This window comes from Sardina pilchardus, chromosome 7 (genome assembly GCF_963854185.1).
Source record: "Sardina pilchardus chromosome 7, fSarPil1.1, whole genome shotgun sequence".
NCBI classification, from domain to species: domain Eukaryota; kingdom Metazoa; phylum Chordata; class Actinopteri; order Clupeiformes; family Clupeidae; genus Sardina; species Sardina pilchardus.
Window position 1 is genome coordinate 22749949 of NC_085000.1, and position 22874 is coordinate 22772822.

The following is a 22874-nucleotide window of genomic DNA, read 5'->3' on the forward strand; positions in this document are numbered from 1 at the left end:
GAGCTTTTCAAGAGATGGTGAGAAGAGGGAGTTTAGATGAGATAATGGCACACTAGATGTACAATTATTTTCTCTTTTTTTAACTTGTACGTCAGCTCTTATTTGATGTATTGAATCTAAGATCTATGGCTACCATACTGTCAGCATGACATCAGAGGACCACGAGGGTTTTTAAATGGTATGTGAGAATTAACCCTTTCCACCTCAGTAATTACAAACTCTGCCACGAGATGCCCTGCATCTCTCCCGGTCCTCCTTAATTGCACCGCCAAGCAGTGTGTTGAGAAAGAAACTGGGAGGCTCTCTGTCGCACATGGCTGGTGCCTTAAGGCGGAACGACCCTGTTCGCCACCTTAAAGGTGAACACACAGGAAATATCACTCTGCCTCCAAGAATATGATATATTATTTAGTATGTTTGAAGTTGTGGCTTAACACGTATAACATGTAGTGTTTGGAGACTGAATTTTGCAAAATATAACATCTGAATTTGTTGAAAACCTGAGCTGGATTTACTTTGGAAAATATCATTGAAACATGCACTTTTCCCATAGATCGGTCACACTTCCCATTGCTTTCCAGCAGTAACGTTGCCGTTAAATCTGTTTAAAACGTTTAAATCAATCAATCTTGCTTTCCAATAATTATTGAGATTTCAGAACTACGCTAAAAAGTCCACTCTGACTACGCGTGTCTCCTTTAAAGCACTCGAGGAATCGTCGGCTTTCGCAGTCTCGCGATACGAATAGAGCCTGCCTAAAGTCCATCGGATTGGTCAGAAGCGACTTGTTGTAAGATGGCGCCCAGAGAGGTGTGTGTGTAAGAAAGAAGAAAACATGCAAATTTCTGATAATATTTTGAGTAATTGCAATCGACCACGCCACAGAGCAAGACAACAATACTGTTTTTGTTCTTCTTAACTCGATCGTGCATGATAAGTGGCGTCTGAAGTGTAAACTGGAAGAAGAACAAAACGGACAGGCCTGGAAACAGAGGTAGGTAGATAACTAGCTATCTAGCAATTTCTGAACAGTTATTCTCATGATTTCTGTCGTAAATTAAGGATGTATATCTATATGTAGTTTTATGCTTTCATTCAGTGAGCAATGTAGCACACTAGCAGTCATCATGGCGTTATTAGCATCATGCGAAATCAGATTAAGCTCACAATGGTGAGGAATGCTATTAGTTATCAATCATCACAGCTAACGTAGATGAATTCTGCTGCTGTTGGCTTTTGAAGTTATGTAGTTGCAGGACAGAATCACGTTCTATATGCCAAGGTACAGAGTACGAGCCAGAAATGACCAAAAGGAGAGTGGGGACGAATGCTCTGCAAAACACAAGCGTACTTTCTTGGAACATTTTACGTTGGCTGCCTTCTGGGTCATGTCATTCTCGTATATCAGATTTTTTTACTACTGCCTACTGCAGCTGTATGCCTGAGCCAGAACATGGTTTGCCTGAATATATCAGGTGTTTGGTGAGTCGTGTAGAACTGAACTGTGGATGTTCTATTGATTGCCAAGGTTTGACAATAAACCCTTAAAATTTAAGGAGGTCTGTTGAAAGGCTGCTGCGGTTTGCAAGAAAGGAGTTATTTTTGAGCGAGATCCTTGCTTTTCCTTACACTTTTCCTGTAGTAGGACAGTCGATGACAAATTATCGGCAGGGACATTCTGTGAACGTAATATGTAATTTCTGTCTGTGTCAAGTCGAAACACATGTGCTGTCGGCATCGAAGCAACAGTCAACCTCTGCTGACACCCAGCTGACGTCTGGCCTCGATCGTAAATAAACATGCTAAGGGAGAGGCTGGTTGACTCTTCGATTAAAAATGAATAGTGCTTTAATCGCTATGTAATTAACCTGGATGGAAACATTTACTTTGGTAAAGCACAGTTGCATAACCCTGGTTATAGTTGTGTGTTCTTTGCAGAGCTATTACCAAGGAAGTTATTGCCAAGAACATGCATAGTGTCCTTTACGAGATGGTCCCAATTCTGTCAGAATATTCAGATGACGAATGCTTCCTGAGGCCCTGGTCTTGTCGGTTCATGCACACCAGTCTTAAAACGTCAAAAGTCTGATGTAAACAAGAGACAATGTCTTAAATGGAAAATACCCGGTATTCATTTGAAGTGGACCGTAGGTTTATTCAAATGTGTGCATATGAAAAGGAAAGAAAGCATTTGTTTTATAACCATTGTGTTGCCTGCCTAATTGTGTACAGAATTAACGCTTCATATGTGTGACATTTAATTGCTTTTGGTGGAGCAGTTCCGGCTTAGTTTAGCTTTGTTGACAATACAAAGGGGACAGCCCTTTTTAATAAGTAGGCCGCCTGAATAAGTAATTTTAAAGCTGAGAGGTTTCCCCATGTAAATGTGAGTATTCCAATGTATATCACAATTCCATCAAATTATAATCTCAGACTTGTGCACTCATGCCACGGTAATTAAGCCCCATGACTATTGCGTAATGCCACTCATTGCTTCTGTTTAAAGTCTAGCTTGTGAGGCGAACCATTAGTGACTGAAGGGGCGTTTTTTCCACATGGCTGGCGATACCTCGCTTACACTTTCGCTTCTGCTCTGCAGTTAGAGCTCCCCGTATTGATCCCCCTAGCTCAGTTTTCACTTTCTCCCTTCAGACTTCCCATCTGCTGTTCTCCGTTAAGATGCAGTGTGTCGGTATATCATGCAGACCCGATTTGAGAGAGAATGAACAGAACCAGAGAAAAGCACACTGGCGCATTTGAGCTATGAGCACTATGTGCATTCCAACATTCTCGATCACTAGTACTCATCGTGGTCCCAGGCCAGCACAGAGTCCACTAATCACTCTGGAAATAGGCTGTGGGTGCCATACACCACACTAATTCAAGCCACATGTTGTATTTTGAAAGCGTACAGTAACCATCTTGGCATTATAGTCAGGGGGCCAAAACTGATATTAAAACTTTGTCGGACACTTTTTGGTACAAGCATACAACCTATCCAGTATTGATATTTAACCCCTCAACATGAGTTCTAGACAGGTTGTCAGCTTAGAAAATGTTGTTTTGTCCATTTTAACACTATATTCTTAAAAATGGAAAAAGCGGATTTTCCCCCCAAAGTGCTTCCTTTTTCTTCCATGTTACCTACTGTAATTTTGGGCAAATGTGCAATATAATCCAACTTGTGTGCAAGCATGATCATTAAAAAATAATGATCAATAAATACCACAAGAGTATCACACCACAAGGGCCACTGTTGTGTCAGGGGGCCAATTCTGAAAAGGGCTTCCGTTAAGACTTTTGCAGACATGTTTTGGTTCAAGCTGTCAGTGTCACCCTATTTTTTTTTTGTTAGAAGACTAAAATAGGTAAGATATCAGGGTGGTTGTGAAGACGAAGTTAAAAGCTTGTAGGGAGAGACATGCAATGTTGCACAAGTTATAATATTTAAATGTTACAGTGAAAATGTAGAACTGTAGATGGTGGTGTATAGTGCTATTTAACTTCATTAATATACCAGGCTGTGACACAAATGATATTTAATGGACATATTACTATAGTTATTCATTCAATCCAAACATAACTGCTCTCTCACTACTTTAGGGTTAGGGGTTAGTAACTACATGTAGTTAGCAATAACAACTTTGTTATAGTCGTATGGCAAAGGTATGTTTTTCCCCTGTAAAACCCGGGAAGTTAACTGAACTCAAATTATTTGAGTATACTGTAAAGCCTGGGAAGCTAATTTATCTGAAATTATTTGAGTAAACCGGATGCCTTGACATTTGAGTTTGGCAACTCATTTAATTTGAGTGTAAATAAGTCATTCAACTGGAGTTATTAGTATATTGTACAGTATGTATTGCATTTTGTGTTGGGATAACTTAAAGGAGTCAAGTAAACTACACTAATTTCATTCACCTAATAACAACTTGAGTGAATTGTCATGACAAGTAAGAATTATGTAGGCCTACACACGAAAAAATGCAATGTACTCAATGTGTGAGCTATCATTTTCTATGGATTATGGGTAAATGCTTCTTTGATTTTCTAATAAGTATTTGTTCTCTTAGCTGTTAATTGTGGCTTCTTACTGTTTACCAGGTGATGGGCAAAAATATTGTGTTGATGATTTTCAGAATATGATCAGATATACCATTAAGGAGAAGCCCATTCTCAAAATATAAAGAACATTTTGAAGTTCACTTTTTCTTGGCCTAATGCAAAGTTGATTGCGTTTCCCAATTTGACTTTGACATATAGTCACTTGAAAGTATCACAAAGTTGAGTATCCCAATGGTGTGATTGAGCCTCCTATTGTCTGTCTGTATTGTCTCTTGGGGAGATATACAGACACATTATGCATGTTTACATTGAGTAACTATATTACCCCTCTTATGGACAGGATATGAGCTTCAGGAGTAAAGATTTCAGGATTTTTTTATAGGTTTAAATTTCTATTAAATTAATAGGATTACTGCAGAATGATGGTAGTGAAACATAATATTTATCACCATGGCAGTACTGGCCATCATGATATACTGTATCTTCAGATTATCATTACGTCTGTCAGAAGCATTACAAGTGATCTAAGATTTTAAAATCAGCCCACAGGCCAAGTCTGTTATGGATAGTCATCTGCTTGATGGTGTGTGGTGTCAATGTAAATAACACAATAACATAACAGCTATAGTATAGCCGTAAATATAGTTTAACTATTGCATTTAAGATTCAATTTCAGTCAAGATTAATATGTGATGTGTTAAGAATACTATGGACAGTGACATTCTGGGAAATGTAATGTGTGGTCAGCCATTTCTTATTGTGAATATACTTCTTGCCATGATTACTTAATTGAAATGAGTGGCATATACAGTCATGGCTGAAAGTGTTGGCACCCCATGCAATGAATAATGTATCATGAATAAATAAATGTTCTTCCTTAAAAGACTGGGGTCATACGTATTGGCACCCCTATGTTAAGCCTATGTTCTCAACTCCCATAGAGGCAGGCAGATTTTTATTTTTAAAGGCCACTTATTTCATGGATCCAGGATACTATGCATCCTGATAAAGTTCCATTGGTCTTTAGAACTAAAATTGCCCCACATCATCACACACCCTTCACCATACCTAGAGATTGGCATGGTGTTTTGTTCAGTTTTCTTCAGTTAGCCTCATTGAGCTCAATGCAAATCAAACCAGCTAATAGGCCAACTGAATAAAACACCATGCCAATCTCTAGTTATGGTGAAGGGTGTGTGATGATGTGGGGCTATTTTAGTTCCAAAGGTCAAGGGAACTTTATCAGGATGCATAGTATCCTCCTGGATCCATGAAATAAGTGGCCTTTAAAAATCTGCCTGCCCCTATGTTAACCCTTTGTGTTAAATTCCCATAGGGTTACATAGGGGTGCCAATACATTTATTTATTTATGATACATTATTCATTCACATTGAACGTTGGTGTCCTTAAAGGTTGGATATGTTCTACTTTTATTACTTCAGGCATTAAGATCAATTTCCAAAAGATGATTTTATATTCCTCTTTTTAGTCAACTTTAACATGGGTGCCAACACTTTCAGCCATGACTGTATTTTACTCAAGTTGAAATTAGATGAATAAAATGAGTATACAGTAGTTTACTTGACTCTTTAAAGTTATCCCAACACAAACTACACACATAGAAATAACTCAGCTGAATGACTTATATACACTTAAGTTAACTTCCCGGGTTTTACAGTGCAGCCAAGCAGTGGTGCTCAGGTAGGCAGCCAACAGAAGGTACCCAGGGACCATGTCCATGTGCTCAGTCTGAGTCCTGGTCAGGGACATCGACACTGCCTGGTACTGCACTGACTTCCACTTTCCTCACATCCACATATCGTCAACTCCAAGCACCTGACCTGTACTCACCAAGCTCCAAGCACCTGACCTCTGTGGTTAAAAGCTGGGGGGAAAGCATGCCATCCTTCATGTGCCTTCTTCTGTTGGCTGCCTATACCCGAGCACCACTGCTTGGATGGGGAAAAATGCCTTTGCCATACGACTATTACAAAGTTATTACTACTAACTAGTTACTAACCTCTAATCCTAAAGAACTGAGAGAGCGGTTATGTTTGGGTAGAATTGATAACTATAGTGATATGTCCATTAAACACAATTTGTCACAACCTGGTACATTAATGAAGTCAAATAGCACCATAGACCACCATCTACAGTTCTACATTTTCGCCATAACATTAAAGTATTATAACATGTGCAGCAGTGCACTGTCTCTCCCTACAAGCTTTAAACTTGGCTTGACTCATTCCCATAGATAGGGGTACTGATTGATAGAGGTTTTGGAATGCTATGTTATGTTTCCAATCTGATATTCACTTTGAAAACTGGTTCTCTTTAGGCGGAGATTGTTTTTTTCATGTTCTAGGTCTGTTGTCTCTTATACTGTACAATAAATGTTAATTCTGACACTTCAGCAGACATCCCACGAGTGTTAGCTTTCATTCCATACCATTTTTATCTATATGGTTCTTGTGGTTGTGGAGATATTCAACATTTATCGTTGGCATGTCATGTTGAGCAGGAAACCAAAAAATTGGCCTGAAATTGCTTGCACAAGTCAAAAAAAAAAAAAAATTGCTTGACAACCACCATAATATCTTACCTATGGGTGTCTTCTAACTAAAAAAATAGGTTGACCGCTTGTACCAAAACATGTCCGCAAAAGTCTTAACGGAAGCCCTTTTCAGAATTGGCCCCCTGACTATTATGTCTACGTCTACATTTTATGAATATAGTATCATTTTTGATGGCAATGACTAATGTATTGCTGAGTGTTAGGCTGTTGTGTGTCAAGTTGCTTTCCTGAGTGCAGAATGGGTAATTTGCTATGTGTGAGATTATTTCAAAGCATTGTTGCTTTTTATTTGCATTTGTGATGGATAGGAATGCGTTTGTGTCCAACTTTATATTCTGGCCTTGCATCCTTTTGATGATTTCACATTTGGTATGATCTCATTGACAACCTTTAGATGGTAGTGAAATATGCATGTCTTTTGACTCCATGTTATTTCATTCATGCATGTGTTTAAAGACAGGTGTGTGCTGTTTGGCTAGCCAGCCAGGAGAGGAGGGGCCATGAACAACTCCATGGAAGGCTCGGTGTCGTTTGAGGAGCTGGTGCGTGTGAAGGCGCGCAGCGTCCCCCAGCACCGGATGAAGGAGTTCCTGGAGTCGCTGGCCAACAAGGGGCCCGAGGCGCTGCAGGAGTTCGGCCAGCAGGGCGGCGACAACAACACCATGGTGTACCAGCAGGGGGCCAACTGCATCTACACAGACAGCACAGAAGTAGCAGGCTCTCTTCTGGAGCTGGCGTGCCCGGTAAGAGAACGTGAAGAAGTACTAGCACATTGAAAAGGAAACTGAATCTCACAGTCAAGCAGGGTTACACGCAAGCAATTGTGACCTTAACTTTAGATCACAATGTATTTATTTAGAATGGTGGACATGAAAATCAGCTCTTGGGGGGGGACATGTTAGAGTGCTACTTTGTGTATACAGTTGCCATTTACAGTCCATTTACATCTCATTTAATTGAGACTTTTATAGTGGAAATTGAAGATAAATGGAAGAGTTGTCTTTCATTATGGTATTGTTGTTGACTGTTTTGTCTCCTCTCCTTTGGGTTGATGCAGGTTCAGGTGCAGGTGCAGCAGTCACCGCAGCAACAGCAGCAACAACAGCAGCAGCAGGTGGTGTCCTCGGCGCAGGCCCAGGTCACCCAGGTAACTGCTGCACAGATGTCCCCGCAGCTCACCACAGCCGTGCCGCAGGCCAACGAGCAGCAGATCCAAGTCCAGGTGAGCTTGTGGCAGCTGTGATTTAGATCAGTGGGTAGTGTTATACGAGAGAAAAGTCATCCCAATCCGAGTCATTCCTCACATTATCTCTCTCTCTCTGTCTGTTCGTCAGGTGCAGATTCAGGGTCAGCAGGCTCAGATAGGACAGGTGCTGCAGGTGCCTTCTCCCTCCCAGCAGCAGTTGCAGGGGGTTGCCACAGCAACACAGTTCATCCAGCATGAGATCACAGAGGAGCAGCACCAACAGGTGAGCTCACAACTCAAATGCTTAATATACTGTTATTATACTGCATAAATTACTATGCATGCACACTTACTCATACATACACGTCGGACTAATATAAATTGATGCTCTTTTTGTAGAATATTTATTTGTGCTAAATATAGCTGCTTAACTATTATCCAGAACTGCCTGAGGTTATTGCACATCTCCTGACGATATTCAACTATGCACTGTTACCGTATATAGTCTCAACTTTATAGTTCACCGTTCTTCTCCCCCCTGATGTCCACTTCTGCCCTCTCCTCCATCAGATCCAAGCCCAGTTGGTGGCAGCTGTGGCTGGAGGCCAGCAGATCCAGATCCAGACGGTAGGGGCCCTCTCTGATGCTCAGGCCCAGGCTCAGGGCTCTCCGCGCGGACACACCTCCAGCACAGCTACGTCAGCCGTCGGGGTTCTCCAGCCGGCCAAGAAGCGCAAGGTGGACTTGCCCATCACGGTCTCGTACGCGTTGCCGGGGCAACAGCTGGCCACGGTGCTGGCCATCCCTCAGGGTCAGCAGCAGAGCTACGTGTCCCTGCGGCCGGACCTGCTGACGGTGGACAGCACACACCTGTACAGCGCCACGGGCACCATCACCAGCCCGACAGGTACACACGGCTGAGAGTGCACATTAAAGAGAAACTATGCAGGATTGGCGATTTCGTCTCTGGTTTCGGTTTCGTTTTTAGGTTTCGCTCGTTTTATGCTTGCATATTTCTCTGCAGAGCTTCCCCGACAGCTTTAGCGTGTATATTTATACATATATAGGCTATATATAAATATATAAATTGCAAGCGTGGTTCTTATTGTTCCTTACGCGTCTCAGACTTCCAGATGTAAACCGGAGACGATCGTCTCCTGCAGAAACTGCAAGGTTGCAATAGCGGATAGGGACACTGGGGGCGGGAGGAAATATTACTGTTTTCGATGAAACTGGTCAGTCAAGCAAAACAACGATTTCTGAGCGATTTTATGACTATGAAAAAGTTGCATAGGGTCGGGACATCTGTGGTGAGAAAATGTTCAAATGTACAGCAGTGTAAATTTTAAGTCAGACTTAAAGGTCAAGATCTATACATAAAGATACTTTGGTATTAATTTAGGTTATGGCTGGTTTTAGAGTCTCCTAAAATTAGCTAACACCAATTTGTACTTACTTAGCAAGTATAACTCCAGTATTAGTATTGATTAAGACCAGACCCATAGTCCAGATCATGATCACAATGCTACAGACATCACTAGGTCCACAGTTAAACACACACAAATGCACTTAGACTCCCCTTAGCAGAGCCAAGGACTCTGTGTGTGTGTGTGTGTGTGTGTGTGTGTGTGTGTGTGTGTGTGTGTGTGTGTGTGTGTGTGTGTGTGTGTGTGTGTGTGTGTGTGTGTGTGTGTGTGTGTGTGTGTGTGTGTGTGTGTGTGTGTGTGTGTGTGTGATTGTGACCTGAAGGCAAACTCTGTTAATTCTGGTCATCACTGCTTTGTTCTCATTTGCACTTAGCTTGCCCTCCGGGGGGTGCATGTGTAAATACACTCTTAACTCCCTTAACTCCCAACACAGTCATAGTCCAGCCTAACTATGCCCCTGTGCCTAGGCGAGACGTGGACCATCCCGGTGTACTCGGCGCCAGCCCAGCAGCAAGGCATCACCCACATCGCCATCCCGCAGGACGCCTACGGCACCACCGCCCTCCAGGTGGCCGCCGGCGACGACAAGGACAAGCAGCTCAAGATGGCGGTGGCCAGCGTCACGGCGGGCGGGGCGCAGATGACGCCCGTCTCCACGGCGACGGTCTCGGGCATGGTGGCGGGTCAGGAGGAGGCGGTGCAGACGCTGGCCAACACGCTGTTCCCGGCGCAGTTCATGAACGGCAACATCCACATCCCGGTGGCCGTGCAGACGGTGACGGGCGCCTACGGAAACGCCACGCAGTCGCTGCAGATCTGGGACCCGCAGCAGCAGCAGATCGTCCAGGCGCACGGCGGGGCGGTGCAGGAGCAACAGCTGCAGGTGGGTAAAAGGGCGTTGGGGGGGGGGGGGGGGACGGACGGTAATTTTCTGTTTTGTATTGTTGTTTTACCGGTTGTGTTACTGATGTTCTATGAGAAACCTATAGATAATTAAATTATAAATTAACTTGCAACTAACAACTGTTTTCATAGTACTAGAGTACCGGTAACTCATGAAAACGACTTTAAGTTTATACCAGTCATTCATGAAATGTGGGTTGGTGAAACAGCTTACATTGGCCGCGTTTCCCAGATTCGTTAACAAGTGCTAAGATCTTCTTAGGAGCGTTCTTAGAGCGTTCCTAAGAAGATCATAGCTCTTAAGAGCTTCTTAACGAATCTGGGGAATGTGGCCATTTAGTGTTCTCAGCTCACTATACACAGTATATGATTGGACCAGGTCTTATGACTAGTCGAGTGCGTTGACTGGCTGCCCTTGTTCTCCCACGTGGGGTCAGACTGTGACGGTGTCGGAGGTGGAGGCCCAGCCCCAGGCGCCGCCGGAGATGCTGCTGCCCAACTCCCTGAAGCCCGAGGAGGGGCTGGAGGTGTGGCGGATCTGGGCCCAGCGCAAGAACGCCGAGCTGGACAAGGAGCAGGTCTCCAAACTAGCACCAATCGGACGTGAGTATGCAGATGCACACTCACTGAAACACACACACACACACACACTCCTATGTTACCAGTTGAATCCCAGTAATAATATGTCTGGCTTATGTTGCCTTAAAGCAGGTTATCTTGAGAACTTCCATGTGTGTACACTTATTCCATCATTGTGTGTGAGGTAGTCATTTTGTTTTTTGATAACCTGTGAGTGTGTGTGTGTGTGTGTGTGTGTGTGTGTGTGTGTGTACACGCTTACCCTATCAATGTGTGTGAGGTAGTCAATTTGTTTTTGATAACCTGTGTGTGTGTGTGTGTGTGTACACGCTTACCCTATCAATGTGTGTGAGGTAGTCCATTTGTTTTTGATAACCTGTGTGTGTGTGTGTGTGTGTGTAGGCCGGCAGCCCCTGCGGTACCAGGAGGACCTGGTGTCGAGCGCGGTGGCGGAGCTGAACGTGGCGCTGGCGCTCATGACGGAGGAGGCGCAGGGCCTGGAGGGCGAGAGCTACGAGGCCGACGTGCTCTACTACGTCTTCCTGTGCATACAGAAGGTGGGCCTGGCACACACACTGTTTCATATATTGGTATACTGCCGCACCCTGTAGTCTCTACAGACATGGAAACGATGGATGCTATGGTACCTACAGGGTTCCCACTCTAAGTCAGACTTAAAATTCCCTGACTTTTGCCTGACCATAAAACAGAATTTCCATGACCTCGAAACCGGCATTTCCCCGGCATGTTTGCCTGAAGTAACGCCACCAGCCAAGATATTGCATTCTAGAATGTCGCACATTTTTAGAGAGGGAAATGTTTCGGGCAAAACAAAAACATCAAAGGTGCATCCACACATGAAACGAGATTACACAGCAGGTTTTGGCTATTACATAATTTACTGTTAATACAATTCCCTGATATTCCTTGACTGGAAATGCCTCTTCTGAAATTCCATGATATTCCAGGAATTCCCTGACCTGTGGGAACGCTGTACCTATTGTTTGTGACAGACATTCTTCTCTCCTTTGTTGTAGTTTCTGTTTGAAAATGGACGAGTAGACGATGTGTTCTCGGATCCATATTACGCACGCTTCCATCAGTGGCTACACCGGATACTGGAGCCATGGAAACCTAGCATACATCCTCTAAGTAAGAGTCTATGTTGCACGCTCACACAAAGGTTTTCCGGGTTTTGTGTTAAGTTTTCAAGACGTATTTGATCTTTCCACTTGAAGTGAAGTTTTCCAAAAGTAATACGATTTTCCACTTTAGATGCCCAGAATTTCAGGAATGTTGACATTTTTTCTATTGCCCGATCAGTGCAATGCAGCAATGGAATTAGTGGTAGTTGCTTACCAGATCTAGCCTGCCATTTCTTGAAATTCAGAGAGGTACAGTATGAGGTATACAGTATGTGAGGTGATAATTTTGTGTGTGTGTGTGTGTGTTTTGCATCTTTGCTAGGCTACATTATTCCCAGCCACGTCACAGAAGAGATGCTGTGGGAGTGTAAACAGCTGGGAGCGCACTCCCCCTCCACACTACTCACCACCCTCATGTTCTTCAACACCAAGTACGACACACACACACACACACACACACACACACACACACACACACACACACACACACACACACACACACACACACACACACACACACACACACACACACACACACACACACACACACACACACACACACACACACACACACACACACACACACACACACACCTCTTTCCCACTTCAGCTCATCCGCTCCACAAGCAGCTCCATTGACTTTGTCTTTCATACGTTCATATTCAAATAGCTTTATTGGCATGACATTTAGGCTCAGTGTTGCCAAAGCAACAACAAAAAAAGCAGTCAACTGGAAAGGAACACAAACATCATTCAACAAAGTAAAGGGGATTCGGCATATACATACATACATACATATATACATAAGATCAAAACATGAAAGGTTAAACTGCTCACTGTGAAACTACTCACTGTCTCAGAGATCACATTCTGTCTCTCAACTACTCACTAGTTTTTCTTGTTCAACAATAACCAGAGGAGTAAAAGTCTAGCTTCAGAAAGTCAAAGTCCTTACATGTACTGTCTGATTCTAATATGCGACCGGACTTTTAACTTTCTGAAGCTGGACTTTCACAACTCTGACAATAACAACCTCAACAAAAACACCGTTACCCTTGACCACATTTGTTGAGATGAGTTGATGTTCTTCCCTCTCCCTCAGGTATTTCCAGCTGAAGACGGTAGATCAGCATATGAAGGTGGCCTTCTCCAAAGTGCTCCGACACACCAAGAAAAACCCGTCCAACCCTAAAGACAAGAGCACCAGCATCCGCTACCTGAAGGGGGCTGGCCCACACCATCTGGGACAGAAAGGTTCTTATCATTACTTTGACACACTCTTCAGGATTGTAAGACTTAAAGCTTATACTTAATTAATGTATGTACGGTAATATTTTTACTTTACGTTATGAAAATGTAGTGAAAAATACCGTGACCATGACTCTACACAGATATGTAATAGTGTTCCCAACGGGAGCTCTACTTCCCCTTCTATTGCTGGTTGTCACTCACCTACACCTACACACACACACACCCATGTCATTTGTTGTAAGGGCAGGCTAGAGGGAGAACAGGTCAGCCAACCTGACTACTTCACTTCCCCTGCTGAAGTGCTGGGAAATGGGAATAGTCGACTGAAACTTAATTGCTTCCTCCTCTCCTACACAAAGATTCATTTCTGAGTAGCTTAGAGGTTTCTTCAGCTCACTGCGAGAAATCAGGCACACACACACACACACACACACACACACACACACACACACACACACACACACACACACACACACACACACACACACACACACACACACAGATCTCCATTACTTAGGCTAGGGAGGGGCACACTGGCAAGTGGTGTTAGAGGGGCAACTCGGGCATCATGGGATTCTGGTGGATTGTCCCTGGAGGGCAACTCAGAATCCATATCGGTTCCTTCAGTGGTAAGCACATCTCCGGGAGAACAGATAACATTAAATATTAACATCAGTTGTATAACTTCCGTCTTTTCCCTCCTCTCTCTCTCTCTGCCTTGCATTCTCGTTCTAGTGACTGATGACATGTACGCCGAGCAATCGGAACAGCCGGAGAACCCACTGCGCTGTCCGATCAAGCTCTACGACTTCTACCTCTTCAAGTGGTAAGTCCTCACACATAAAAAAAATCTCTGCACACTTGGATCTATGCAAAAAATGTTTTAATTGCTACCAATTTTCGGTCCTTAGACCTTGGCCCCTGGCAATGCCCTGATGAAAGTCTAAGGACCAAAAGCTTGGTAGTAAAACACAATTTTTGCATGGATCCAAGTGTGCAGAGATTTTTTTGCAGAGACGTTTTTCTGGCACCTTGGTGTTCGAGAGTGCGGTGTACTACTCTAGAACGATATGTGTGCAGAGATATTTTTTCCAAGTCCTCACACATAAAAACACATCCTGTTCTGACCCAGCTTATGTTCTGTGTTCCACGTCAGTCCTCAGAGTGCGAAGGGACGGAACGACACGTTCTACCTGACCCCCGAGCCCGTGGTGGCTCCCAACAGCCCCATCTGGTACTCGGCGCAGCCCATCCCTCGCCAGCAGGTGGAGCAGATGCTGGCCCGGATCCTCATCGTGCGCGAGATCCAGGAAGCCGTCACCATGGCGACAACCACCATCCAGTAGGGCCTGTGGGAGGAGGGGAGAGACGGACCAGCGTGACCTCCATCAGCTGTCTCTCACTGTCTGTCTGTCTGTCTGTCTGTCTGTCTGTCTCTCTGTCTGTCTCACCCCATCTCTCTACTTTGTCTGTTTTTACTTGTCTCTGTCTTTCTCTTTAACATCTTCTGTATTCTCTTCTTCTTCCTGTTTGCTGCTTTCTCTGTGTTTTCAGACAAACTCTTTGCCAAAAGACTGTATTTTACAGCAGAAGCATATGGTGGAAGAGTGGCCTTTCTCATTTCATGTGCCACTATACTGTTTCTCCTTTTAAAATGTTGTCATTTTTATTACTTTTGACATTTTGTATGACTCTTTTGCCTTGTGACCACTGCGTTGACACAAACCATATATATGCTCAGCTGGATATGGTCGTGCTTGAATACACACGCGTGCGCGCGCTTCTTTTTCACTACATCTCTATTTTTTACTGTGCTCTTATTTATTTTTTTACACCCATCTGTTAGTCACATCTCAACTCTGTCTCTCCTATTTGAAATGGGTGTACAGCGGCAGCCTTGTGCTGCGTTAGCAAGTTTGCCGAAGTGTATGCAGATACTCAAGTGTATGCAAGTGTATACAAACACATGCACACACACGCTTGGGTTTGTTCCGTGACACGCCTGCTGGGGAAGCAGGAACTTTTTAAATCTCCAGATGCCATGGGACAGACTGGATGGTTGCCATGGATACAGCGCCTTTCCCCTCTTGGTTTAGTTTAATTTTGATTGTAATGAACGGTAGAACGAACACTATGGGCTGTTGCTGCCTGCCACCTCCCTTGGACAACAATGTGGACCTCTTCAACGCCTCCAAATACGGATAGTGACTCCACCTCCACAAAGGCTGCTTTTTGGTGGAGAGGCCACTAGGGGGAGCTCTGGCGCATAAACTGAGCAAAGTGCAACAGGAGGAAGGAAATGACACAGCTAGTGTCTTTAAAATGACTTTTTACCAACACCTACAAACAAACACACTGATAAACCCTAAACCATGGACTATACACACATACACACACACACACACACACCACCTCTGCCATTCACCCCTTTGGACTCTTAAGTGGGGGACTGTACTGTACTGTATCATCATTTGTGTATCATACATGATTATTATTATACATTACATAAAACCGCCTGTTCAGATTTACAAGTCATCTGTCCTCTCTGATTTGTTTTTGTTTCTTTTTTTGTGTGTGTTTTTTTAAACCCAGAAATCACGTGGATGGTGGTTCTTTTAGGTTAGAGGCCTCTAGAGACAACCACAACATCGCAGGAAGCTACAGAATCCTCGTCATCTGGTACATCATGGGTTACTCTACCCTCACACCAGCTGCCACAGCTACACCCAACTGTCAACCTGCAAGAATGATTTAGTCATTTTAGGAAGACACTATAGGCCTATTCGGACGGGATTAGTTTTATGGGGGGACGTACAGTAATGCAGGTTTATCATATGACCTCTGTAATATAAATGTCCAATTCGGACGGGACTAGACATCTCTGTCATTTTACTTGACATGGGAGGAGTAACTACGTTTACGTTCTGCCGTCACATCTTCGTCGCTGTGCACGTGATACTTTGCGTCAGGTACGTGCGGCATTTTCAGATTTGAAAGACTACAAGTTGGTTAAACTAGCAAACGTTAGCTTTATGTTATGCCATAAGTAGTTTGAAATGGCTAACAATATCAAGCTAATAGGCAAACTAGCTAACGTCCTATTAGGAGCTACACAGCATGTCATGTTTTCATTCAGACTATGCAGGATGCGACGAAATATTACAGACATATTTACAGAGGGTCGCGTTCGCACGGGATTAATATTAACTAAGGTAATTTCTCCGGACCGTTTTACGGAAGGTAAAAGTGTCTGTAAATGTCACCGACATACTCCGTTATGTTTACTGACATGGCGCGTCCGGACGGGACTACATTACCTGGTAATTATTACTTTACCTGATGTCACCCCATAAAACTAATCCCGTCCGAATAGGCCTTATGGGTGGCTCTCAAACACTCTCCTCGATGCTCGATCCTCGAGGGGCGTTCCCACCATCTATAACTAACACTGAATAGACTATTGCCCATTGTTGCCGCACCATCATTTTCTATCTAGATCAGTGAGGACGGGAATTGAAGAAGGAAGGGAGGGTGTATATAACTCCATATGAGAGTTGAATTTATTTTCAACAGTATTGTCTAACCGCTCTGAAAATGTTCCCTCCCCCCTACGATAGAAAATCAATAGGGACAGTCATCAATAACAGAAATCACATGAATAAATCATAGATTTCTGTTCGATTCGCGCTCAGGAGGGAACATTGCAGCTCGTCATCGTGGCTAGCGAGACGCAACTTTTTTGAAACACATTTCGAAGTCAGAAACTATAGAAATGATCCCTGAAAGTATAGTCTTGACGTCACGCTTCTTCTCTGTATGAGAGTCTTCCACATGCCTACATTTCGCAGTGACGGTTCAACTCACCGATGAGAAGACAGTTGTTTTTCATTGCGCGTAATTTAGTCCACGTCCCTGAGTTATTACGTCGGATTTCACGTGTCCACTACTTTTATGTCTCTATTGACCACTCGGTGATAAGAACAGGAGGATTACAGTTTTTCACAGTTGCTCAAACACTAAACCCCATTCTCTGAATCAAATTCTCAAATGCCTGAACACATTTATTGAATTTTTCCCTTTTTTGCCAAAACCATAGACTACTTTCACCCACTTTCACCCATTTTACCAAACTCATTAACCCTTTTTGCAAAACTGTGAACACATTGTGCATTCTGATGCACTTCTTAATTATATTGATAACCAAACAAAGCAGAAGTTGAACACAATTAGTGCACAGTTGTCTCCATTTGAACACTACCACTCAAAATTGATAACACTTCTGTCTAATGATGTGACAACCAATATAAGTCAGTTCAGAGTTGACAGAGACGCAGGGGTCAACAATTGTGTGTTACAGTAGTGGTGTACAAGGAAGAGGATGAAGAGAAAGACAGAGAGTCCCAAGAGTTGCAATACTGTAAATGATGGTATTTGGGCAACAATCATTGACCATGTTCTGGTTCATGGAATGCCAATGAGAGAAGCAGGACTTCATGGTCCAACCCAACATCAGTGGTTTCTCTGTGGCGTCAATAATCCAAAGATTCAGACTACAGAAAAGAAATAGCGTAAATGTCCATTATCATACAGTACAGTAATCACTGAACATCCACTGTTACACACTTACTACCCTTTGAGCTCAACTCTGAGAGAGTGAAAGAGCTGAGTTATCAGTATGTCCAAGTAAGTCTAAATTTAGGCACAATACAAAATTACAGTATTGCATACTTACAGTACTATCAGAGTCTGTGGCATCACAGTACAAATCATATTCAGTACAGTATTGGCCTGTCTTTCTGTTTACTTACAAAACTATTGATTTATATCTTCATATAGGCTAGAGGATATGAGTAGAGAGTGATATAAGTCCTTATTCTTTATTTTCATTGTGATATTTTATTTTTCAAATTACAGTAGAATGAATACAATTCCTCCAGGAGCCATAAACCCTGCCCTGAAAACTGTGTCTTCCATTGTTTGGGGTATTGTCTTATCACTGCTCTGCAGGAGTGTAATTGTGCCTGATGTGTTCAATGATTTGAGAGCATTAGTTAGTTTTGAGCAAAGTTAAAAGTGTTTGAGGTGATTGTTCAGTTTTGCAACAAGATTGAAGGGTTTCGAGAATGTAGTTTGAGAAATGAGTTTTGTGTTCACAGTTTTGAGAAAAAGGTAAAGAGTTCTGAAAAAGGTGTTCTAGCAATTGTGAAAAACTGTAAGTTGGCGATGTTTATGCACTACTAGGCTACACATTGAGACTTTGCAGCCTGCCACAGTGGTGTTCTTGTTTCCTTTAACCGTTTAGTTTAATAACTGTGAATGTGATGAATTTATTTTACAGATAGTAGGGCCTATTCCAGTAGGCCTATCTCAATAATATAAACAATTATGTTTTCTATCATTTTTCAGTAGTTAGCCTACGCCTACTTCATTTTAAATCACCATTTGTGGGTGAAGGCTCTCTGATACTGATCATTAGACGTCAGTTTAAACCCTTCAATGTTACCACTTCTCAATTAACCAAGAATCGAAATAGCCTAGAGAGTCTGACCACATTATAAATCGGTAAGTTCCAGTCAAAGATCAGGTTTTGGTGACTGTATAATCTTTGAGTATTTATTTTCAACAGCATTATCTAACCGCTCTGAAAATGTTCCCTCCCCCCTACGATTTAAAATCGATAGGGACGGTCATCATTAACAGATATCGCATGAATAAATCATAGATGTCTGTCCGATTCGCGCTCAAGAAGGAACATTGCAGCTCGTCATCGTGGCTAGCGAGACGCAACTTTTTCGAAACACATTTCAAAGTCAGAAACTATAGAAATGATCCCTGAAAGTATAGTCTTGACGTCACGCTTCTTCTCTGTATGAGAGTCTTCCACATGCCTACATTTCGCAGTGACGGTTCAACTCACCGATGAGAAGACAGTTGTTTTTCATTGCGATGAGAAAAACGTCACTTACGCGTAATTTAGTCCACGTCCCTGAGTTATTACGTCGGATTTCACGTGTCCACTACTTTTATGTCTCTATTAACTCGGTGATGTTACAGTAAGAACAGGAGGATTAAGTTGGCGATGTTTATGCACTACTAGGCTACACATTGAGACTTTGCAGCCTGCCACAGTGGTGTTCTTGTTTCCTTTAACCGTTTAGTTTAATAACTGTGAATGTGATGAATTTATTTTACAGATAGTAGGGCCTATTCCAGTAGGCCTATCTCAATAATTTAAACAATTATGTTTTCTATCATTTCAGTAGTTAGCCTACGCCTACTTCATTTTAAATCACCATTTGTGGGTGAAGGCTCTCTGTCTGATACTGATCATTAGACGTCAGTTTAAACCCTTCAACGTTACCACTTCTCAATTAATCAAGAATCGAAATAGCCTAGAAAGTCTGACAACATTATAAATCGGTAAGTTCCTGTCAAAGGTCAGGTTTTGATGACTGTATATTCTTTGAGAATTTATTTTCAACAGCATTATCTAACCGCTCTGAAAATATTCCCTCCCCCCTACGATTTAAAATCGATAGGGTCGGTCATCAATAACAAATATCGCATGAATAAATCATAGATTTCTGTCCGATTCGCGCTCAAGAAGGAACATTGCAGCTCGTCATCGTGGCTAGCGAGACGCAACTTTTTCGAAACACATTTCAAAGTCAGAAACTATAGAAATGATCCCTGAAAGTATAGTCTTGACGTCATGCTTCTTCTCTGTATGAGAGTCTTCCACATGCCTACATTTCGCAGTGACGGTTCAACTCACCGATGAGAAGACAGTTGTTTTTCATTGCGATGAGAAAAACGTCACTTACGCGTAATTTAGTCCACGTCCCTGAGTTATTACGTCGGATTTCACGTGTCCACTACTTTTATGTCTCTATTAACTCGGTGATGTTACAGTAAGAACAGGAGGATTAAGTTGGCGATGTTTATGCACTACTAGGCTACACATTGAGACTTTGCAGCCTGCCACAGTGGTGTTCTTGTTTCCTTTAACCGTTTAGTTTAATAACTGTGAATGTGATGAATTTATTTTACAGATAGTAGGGCCTATTCCAGTAGGCCTATCTCAATAATTTAAACAATTATGTTTTCTATCATTTCAGTAGTTAGCCTACGCCTACTTCATTTTAAATCACCATTTGTGGGTGAAGGCTCTCTGTCTGATACTGATCATTAGACGTCAGTTTAAACCCTTCAACGTTACCACTTCTCAATTAATCAAGAATCGAAATAGCCTAGAGAATCTGACAACATTATAAATCGGTAAGTTCCTGTCAAAGGTCAGGTTTTGATGACTGTATATTCTTTGAGAATTTATTTTCAACAGCATTATCTAACCGCTCTGAAAATGTTCCCTCCCCCCTACGATTTAAAATCGATAGGAACGGTCATCAATAACAGATATCGCATGAATAAATCATAGATGTCTGTCCGATTCGCGCTCAAGAAGGAACATTGCAGCTCGTCATCGTGGCTAGCGAGACGCAACTTTTTCGAAACACATTTCAAAGTCAGAAACTATAGAAATGATCCCTGAAAGTATAGTCTTGACGTCACGCTTCTTCTCTGTATGAGAGTCTTCCACATGCCTACATTTCGCAGTGACGGTTCAACTCACCGATGAGAAGACAGTTGTTTTTCATTGCGATGAGAAAAACGTCACTTACGCGTAATTTAGTCCACGTCCCTGAGTTATTACGTCGGATTTCACGTGTCCACTACTTTTATGTCTCTATTAACTCGGTGATGTTACAGTAAGAACAGGAGGATTAAGTTGGCGATGTTTATGCACTACTAGGCTACACATTGAGACTTTGCAGCCTGCCACAGTGGTGTTCTTGTTTCCTTTAACCGTTTAGTTTAATAACTGTGAATGTGATGAATTTATTTTACAGATAGTAGGGCCTATTCCAGTAGGCCTATCTCAATAATTTAAACAATTATGTTTTCTATCATTTCAGTAGTTAGCCTACGCCTACTTCATTTTAAATCACCATTTGTGGGTGAAGGCTCTCTGATACTGATCATTAGACGTCAGTTTAAACCCTTCAACGTTACCACTTCTCAATTAATCAAGAATCGAAATAGCCTAGAGAGTCTGACAACATTATAAATCGGTAAGTTCCTGTCAAAGGTCAGGTTTTGATGACTGTATATTCTTTGAGAATTTATTTTCAACAGCATTATCTAACCGCTCTGAAAATGTTCCCTCCCCCCTACGATTTAAAATCGATAGGAACGGTCATCAATAACAGATATCGCATGAATAAATCATAGATGTCTGTCCGATTCGCGCTCAAGAAGGAACATTGCAGCTCGTCATCGTGGCTAGCGAGACGCAACTTTTTCGAAACACATTTCAAAGTCAGAAACTATAGAAATGATCCCTGAAAGTATAGTCTTAATTTCTATACGCTTCTCAGTATGAGAGTCTTCCACATGCCTACATTTTGCAGTGACGGTCCAACTCACCGATGAGAAGACAGATGTTTTTCATTGCGATGAGAAAAACGTCACTCTGCGTAATTTCGTCAATTTCCCGGATTTATGTCCGATATTTCAATGTCTCTCTTAATGTGTCGACTTTCATGTCTTTATGAACCACTGAACTAACCAAACAAGAACATCCACACTTGAAAAGTCGCAGTAGCCAAGGCCACTCGGTTTGATGCGAACAAATGATTATTCAATGTTCTTACCCATAATGCAACGCTGCAGTTGGGTTTTCGAGATTACAAATATGTTTTTTACAGTGTTTTATCTTGGGCTGGGTGTAAACAAACGTCGCAGTGTTTAATTTCCCCATATATTTAGAACTATCTACTAACTATAGGTTTAACTACACCGCTAGTCAGTCAGAATGTAGCCTAATCCTGGCATAGACGCAAATAGATAGATAGATAGAAAGATAGATAGCCTACTTTATTGATCCCCAAGGGGAAATTCAAGAAGTATAGTTATATAGTTTGTATAGTAATATAGTTTGTTATAGGTTCAGCAAAACGAGAGACACAAACTATAGGCCTATTTGCTCAGTTTTGCAATTAGGCTATCTCGCAAAAACAAGACTGTTCACCAGCGCAAACCTCTGATTATATTTCCAAACGCGAATGCAACATGGAAGTAGCCTATTTTGAATTTAATAACAACCGTAAACTGATAGGCTACTTACAGTTTTACATGACACATTTCGCAGACACTTTAATCCAACGTTTTACTATGGCTACATTGCAAAAGGCTATTTATTCTGCAATATAATTTGAAACCAATAGAACACCTCGTTACGCAGAAGGTAGGCCTTACTAAACTCTATTTCATGAATTAATTCGGCAAGAACTCTTACCATTAACGCATGTGATTATTTCTAAGACGCTGAGATGAAGTGATGTTCTTGGAAGCAGCAGCAGGCTGCTCTGCAGGTTCTTTCTTCATTGTCTTCTTCATTCCGGCATGAAGTAGGCTAGGGTAGCCTAGACCTAAACTTCATTGTTTCCAATATGACCTAAACTTCTTTAGACTAGGCAAGATCATTTACAATTTGTATAATTTGGTAAGGAAAGAAAGTCTGCAAATTTTCTATCAAGAGGCTACGAAAAATGTAGACTGTGGGTTAGCTCCGCCCCAAAACTAAGTCAAATTTCTACGGAGCCCTCAAAGGGACATGATGGTAGCCTATTTCCCATCCCTTACTATTTGCATTCCCTTTTCCATGCAATACGTTTTGCGT

General features: G+C 42.3%; 1 protein-coding gene, 1 long non-coding RNA gene and 5 other non-coding genes across 7 annotated transcripts; 1 reads left to right on the plus strand and 6 right to left on the minus strand.

Moving 5' to 3' along the window:
- Positions 1–787: 787 nt before the first annotated feature.
- Positions 788–15663, plus strand: LOC134087678 (transcriptional regulator QRICH1-like). The gene is made up of 13 exons (XM_062541332.1): positions 788–994; positions 7098–7384; positions 7699–7863; positions 7976–8110; positions 8398–8734; positions 9722–10137; positions 10595–10760; positions 11139–11293; positions 11774–11888; positions 12204–12312; positions 12984–13135; positions 13868–13958; positions 14289–15663. The coding sequence occupies exons 2-13, from the start codon at positions 7142–7144 to the stop codon at positions 14476–14478; spliced, it is 2274 nt and encodes a 757-aa protein (XP_062397316.1). The 5' UTR covers positions 788–994; positions 7098–7141; the 3' UTR covers positions 14479–15663.
- On the minus strand, positions 12520–22761 carry LOC134087684 (uncharacterized). Its single transcript, XR_009939847.1, has 3 exons — positions 22491–22761; positions 14326–14481; positions 12520–13122 (listed from the first exon to the last, which is right to left on the minus strand). It is a non-coding gene; the product is annotated as an uncharacterized LOC134087684 (long non-coding RNA).
- On the minus strand, positions 16715–16927 carry LOC134088322 (small nucleolar RNA U3). Its single transcript, XR_009939958.1, has one exon. It is a non-coding gene; the product is annotated as a small nucleolar RNA U3 (small nucleolar RNA).
- On the minus strand, positions 18768–18980 carry LOC134088311 (small nucleolar RNA U3). The gene has a single exon (XR_009939949.1). It is a non-coding gene; the product is annotated as a small nucleolar RNA U3 (small nucleolar RNA).
- LOC134088312 (small nucleolar RNA U3) lies at positions 19626–19838 on the minus strand. Its single transcript, XR_009939950.1, has one exon. It is a non-coding gene; the product is annotated as a small nucleolar RNA U3 (small nucleolar RNA).
- LOC134088309 (small nucleolar RNA U3) lies at positions 20484–20696 on the minus strand. Its single transcript, XR_009939947.1, has one exon. It is a non-coding gene; the product is annotated as a small nucleolar RNA U3 (small nucleolar RNA).
- Positions 21338–21550, minus strand: LOC134088310 (small nucleolar RNA U3). Its single transcript, XR_009939948.1, has one exon. It is a non-coding gene; the product is annotated as a small nucleolar RNA U3 (small nucleolar RNA).
- Positions 22762–22874: the final 113 nt, after the last annotated feature.